This window comes from Cloeon dipterum, chromosome 2, assembly GCF_949628265.1.
Source record: "Cloeon dipterum chromosome 2, ieCloDipt1.1, whole genome shotgun sequence".
In the NCBI taxonomy this organism is placed as follows: Eukaryota; Metazoa; Arthropoda; class Insecta; order Ephemeroptera; family Baetidae; genus Cloeon; species Cloeon dipterum.
Genome location: NC_088787.1, coordinates 29,696,683 through 29,701,260, shown reverse-complemented (window position 1 = coordinate 29,701,260; position 4,578 = coordinate 29,696,683). Strand labels below are relative to the sequence as shown.

Here is a 4,578-nt window from a genome sequence, read left to right as displayed (position 1 = left end):
AAGTTGTCGACTCTTCACCTAACTACCACTGTACAAAAATTCAAATCCTATGTTATTTCTTGCAACTTAAATAAATTCTATCATTTTCTGGCTGGTTCTGGCTTACATATCTTATTCTTATCTGACTAAATTTTGCGATAATCGTTGACTGGTAAAAAACCAAAATCAATTTTTAATAAACCATACCACTCTGCAGAATTTACTTTAACACACATGTGAGCTCGTAACCCACAGGATGTGATGAGCAAAGGTTTTTAAAAAAATAAAATGAAGATATAATCGCATCCAAAGTTAGGGTTTTCTTCTGGCATGGACCTTATTTTATGTTTTAAAGACCAAAGTTATTGTATTTGCTCGGGACACGAAATTTACAAAAAATTGTTTGTCAGCGAGGCACTTTTTTGAATAGCAAATTTTTTGAAAGCATGTTACTGTAATTCATTGCAGCAATTCGTTGGAATAATAAAATTTCAAACTAAATTTACGAGAGAACGCGACAAGGCAATAATATTTTTTTCTCGTCTCACACATCGCATGCGCCTTGCAGTGGGAAAAAAGCTGTGCCGCATAGCAGTCATTCTGTGCGGGATGCATGTCCCCACATTTTCTTTACACACTGAATGTGTGCCACTTTCCCGCAATGTATGGTTTTAGCATGGAAACTTACATCGTAAATGCAGCTATATTATATTTCTACGTTTCTAATTCAACAGCCTCTCTGCAGATTTACATAATGCACACTTTAATATTTTTCATTACCAGGCTCTTTGAAGAGCGAGTAAATTGATAAATAATATTCTACTGCAAGCCTGAGGTCAGGGATTTAAGCGTCAAAATGCAAACATTCCAAAAATTATTTGTTTAATATTTTTTATTCAGTGACAGAGTTAATACATTATTTTGTATTAAATTTCATGCATTTGCTTACAATAGCTTAGGCAAAAGGAATGCGATGACTAGAATAGTGTTTGACACAAGTACCAGAGTTCCACTGCTGTCGTCACCGCTCGGCGGTTTAGGAGATAAGAAATTCAAAATGGTCTCAGTGTTTTCTTTGTTCCACTGAATGTTTGCTTCTAATGTAGATATAGCTTTATTCAAATGCTTCCGTTCTTCTTCAGTTAATACTTTAGAATTCCTTTCCAGGAAGTTTTTAAGCTAAAAGAAAAAATATTTAATATTTAGCTAGGTGATATTATTCAGAGATAAACCTTTTGCATGTGCTCCTCAGTGTGCAAGTTCTTGGATATAAGGCTAAACTCTTTGCCGCTGCTATGCCATCTGTAATGAAAAAATTTTGCGTTCATGTGAAAAATAAAGTGGCTTTAAGTTAAAATAATACTCACGCGGCTTTTGCTTTGAAATAATTGTTGATGAGAAAGTCAAACGCCGTCTCTGTGCCGTTAGGGTTGTTCTGCACCGTTTGGAATAAAAGGGAAGCATGTTTATTCATGAAAGTTACTGAATTCAACGTCGTTGACTCGTTCAAAAGCCTGAATAGGATGGAGTTATGGAATACATGCATTGAATAGTTACTGAAAATATAACCTGATTTGATATTCCTTATTATTCGTAGCTGCCAAACCATAAAGGATGTACCGGAGTTCCAACTTTTCTTTTTCATTTTGGTATTTTTCAACTAAAAAGTTGAATTCTTCTTCACCACCCATTCGGACACCGGATTCATACACAGTTTGCCTTACATCCGGATGAATAATGTCATAAGGTTTTCTAAAAAATCATAAATATTACAGTAAGTATACTTTCAAAACCTAAAAGCGATCAATTAATGGAAAAACAGGAAATTTGAGCTCAAATCAAACGCACTAAACTATCGGCGACCAAAAAACAGAGATTCAGCTGAAGTAAATCTACAAAAATTAAATGAATAAGTGCTGAATAGGCAATTCATATATTTTTTTGCTTAAGCATCATCTAAATCTGCCCCAACTATCTTTTTTTTTAAACTTTTAATTATTTTTTAATTAATTTCACTTTAGAAATAATTTTATTACTAACTCTTTTACCTCTTTTTATTTGTTCTCATTTCGTTGAAAAGAGCGTGTCCATCTTTGTTGCAAGCTTCGTGCCCGTTTGAACACAGCCAGTTAAGTGTTTCTGTTCTCTGTAAGCGAAGAGCGAGACTGTCATTTTTCAACGACAAATCAAATCCTCTAAAGTGTTTGTAAAGGTGGTCAATTTTGTCCATCAAGTATTTCTGCAAAGATAATTTTTTCAAACATAATGCAACCAGTATTGTTTCATTCTTTCCTTGAACAACACTTTTAATTTGTTACTGGTAGAAATCTTGCGTTCCAGCTGAGAGAGCTCTCGGAGCGCAACTTTCCAAGGTCCCTGCTCATTCTCATAGTTGAGATAGGCAGTTGTGCCTAAAGCAGTTTCATAGTCTAATTCCTTAGTTCTGGCTAGGGCCAGCGAGTCCATCAGCAGCTGAACCCGGTTGTTGACACTGAGGGTGTTGACCATTTGAGCACCATTTATCGACTCGGACAGCTTCTTCCAGTTCTCTTTGTCGTAGTTGACGCGGTAATAGCCTACAGAAATTTGGTTTCAAGTTTGTTTTAAATGGAAATCAGAATAAGGAGCACACCATTTTTGTCGTTATTGACGAGAATCCATTTATCGGAAGACGGCGAGGCCATGGTGATAGTTTCATTATAAAGCCAGGTAATATTGTTGCTGTGTTCCTTAGGCTCGCCTTGAACCAACTTGGTCAGCGGCACCCAGTAAACTTCATTGTGCTCTTTTTTAACGGGAGCAGATGAGAAGAAACGTTTCTATTTTCAACGAGTAAAAATATTTATGAAGAAAAAATAACATTTTTCTCTTTTCTCACCTGCGTGAAGCTAACTGTGTTTTTATCATAGTCTCTTGTGACGGTGACGACGGGGTAGCCAGCCTGCAGAGCCCAGGTGTCCATAATGTCCTTAAATTCAACGTTTTTCGGGAGCAGTCCATTGGGAACGGCTGTGCTTAATCCTCGCCACAAATCATTCTGATCAGCGTTGCTAAACTCCCTAAAAATTTTTGAGCGGTAACTATTAATTGCATTTTTTTTTTTAATTTCAAACAAACGAGTATTTGATGTAGGAATTTATTCCTTTCCAGAAGTTTTTGTGTCCCATGAAATTGAGCATCATTCTGACTATGCATCCACCTTTGCTGTATGAGATTGTATCGAATATGGAGTCAATTTTCTTCGGACTGTCAACAGAATTGTCTACAAGGGGATGGGCAGACTCTCTCGCATCTACTATGAGTGCGGAAGCATATTCATCGAGTAAAAATTGCATTTGTGAATCCATCCAAGGTGAAACCTTTAAAAAAGAATACCTCCCCGCATTGGAAGAAGAAATTTCCTGGTGTTGTTTTTACTCACATGTGCGCTTATATGGTATGAGAGATAGGTCGCAAATCCTTCGTTTAACCATAAGTTGCCCCACCACGTGGGCGTCACCAAGTTTCCAAACCATTGGTGTGCTATTTCATGAAATATTGTGTCCGATGTATATTTATAATGATGGGCCGTTGAGTTTTTTTCGTTATAAAACAAAGAATCTTCTCTGAATCGCAAGACAAACAGTTACCGACTAAATTTCTAACTTTGAAATTACTTACAAATAAGTAATGAGTCCCCAATTCTCCATTGCACCAGCTGCAAAATCTGGTATAGCAATCTGGTCCAATTTGTGGAAAGTGTAAGGGACATGGGTTTCGCTCTCCATGTATTTCACCGCTAGTGGTGCTATTAATACTGCTAATTGGCAGTCCTGAATGCGCTCTGGCCTGGCCCAGACCTTAAATCTGTCGTCTTCCTTACTGGTGATCTTAGCAAAGCGAGACATAGTGAACGCTACAAGATATGTTGACATACTCCTAGACGATATAAAATCTACCCATCTCCAGTTTTTAAAATATCCCGTTTGGTTCCTATTATAAAGTAAAAAATTAGGTTCGAAAATGACTTGAAAATATTAGAACTACATCATAGGCTTAATTTTGTACACCGGCTTGTTCGACAAGGTGGTCCAGTTGGGTGGTGTTGCAATGATCACCTTGAAACGCGCTTTCATCGCTGGCTCGTCAAAGCATGGGAATGCTCTTCTCGCTCCTGTTGGCTCAAAATGAGTTGCGAACATCCATCTGTGAGAGGTTTTGCGTTTTTTCTCGATTGATAAAAATACTTAACACAAACCTTTTTTCTCCTTTCTCTTCATAGCTGCTTCGATAGAATCCCTCTAAATCTTCGTTTAAAATTCCAGTATATTGAATATCGATTTCATAGCGTTCTTCCGCAAATAGTTCTTCTTCGAGGTAAATATCCAAAAAATGGCGATCATCTTTACTGTACACAATATTCGTGACATTGACACGTTCATGCTCCGCAAGCTCTTTCACCGAAACGTGTTTTATGTTTAACTCTTTGGCGTGCAATCGTATTCTGTCTGTTGCTTTCAACACAAATACTACAATATTAACTGAACCATCAAACGTGAATTGCCTCTCAGCGGGCACTGCATCGTCCATATATGGTTTCAACTCAATACCATAGACTAT

The 4,578-nt window shown here is 37.2% G+C and overlaps 1 protein-coding gene across 1 annotated transcript; it reads right to left on the bottom strand.

Annotated features, from left to right (window-relative positions):
- Window positions 1-865: 865 nt before the first annotated feature.
- Window positions 866-3,881, bottom strand: LOC135937551 (aminopeptidase N-like). Its single transcript, XM_065480705.1, has 11 exons — window positions 3,640-3,881; window positions 3,401-3,584; window positions 3,097-3,338; window positions 2,858-3,038; window positions 2,585-2,798; window positions 2,271-2,552; window positions 2,028-2,217; window positions 1,549-1,731; window positions 1,347-1,493; window positions 1,212-1,281; window positions 866-1,158 (listed from the first exon to the last, which is right to left on the bottom strand). Exons 1-11 carry the CDS (start codon window positions 3,864-3,866, stop codon window positions 925-927), a joined length of 2,154 nt encoding a protein of 717 aa, XP_065336777.1. The 5' UTR covers window positions 3,867-3,881; the 3' UTR covers window positions 866-924.
- Window positions 3,882-4,578: the final 697 nt, after the last annotated feature.

What these genes read in the sequence shown, in the direction of transcription:
- LOC135937551 (XM_065480705.1), bottom strand. Translation starts at nt 3,866, where the DNA reads ATGTCTCGCTTTGCTAAGATCACCAGTAAGGAAGACGACAGATTTAAG. An exon ending in ACACAGTTAGCTTCACGCAG is followed by an intron (nt 2,799 to 2,857) that starts GTGAGAAAAGAG and finishes CGTTGAAAATAG; the next exon opens with AAACGTTTCTTCTCATCTGC. An exon ending in ATGAGAACAAATAAAAAGAG is followed by an intron (nt 1,732 to 2,027) that starts GTAAAAGAGTTA and finishes ATGATTTTTTAG; the next exon opens with AAAACCTTATGACATTATTC.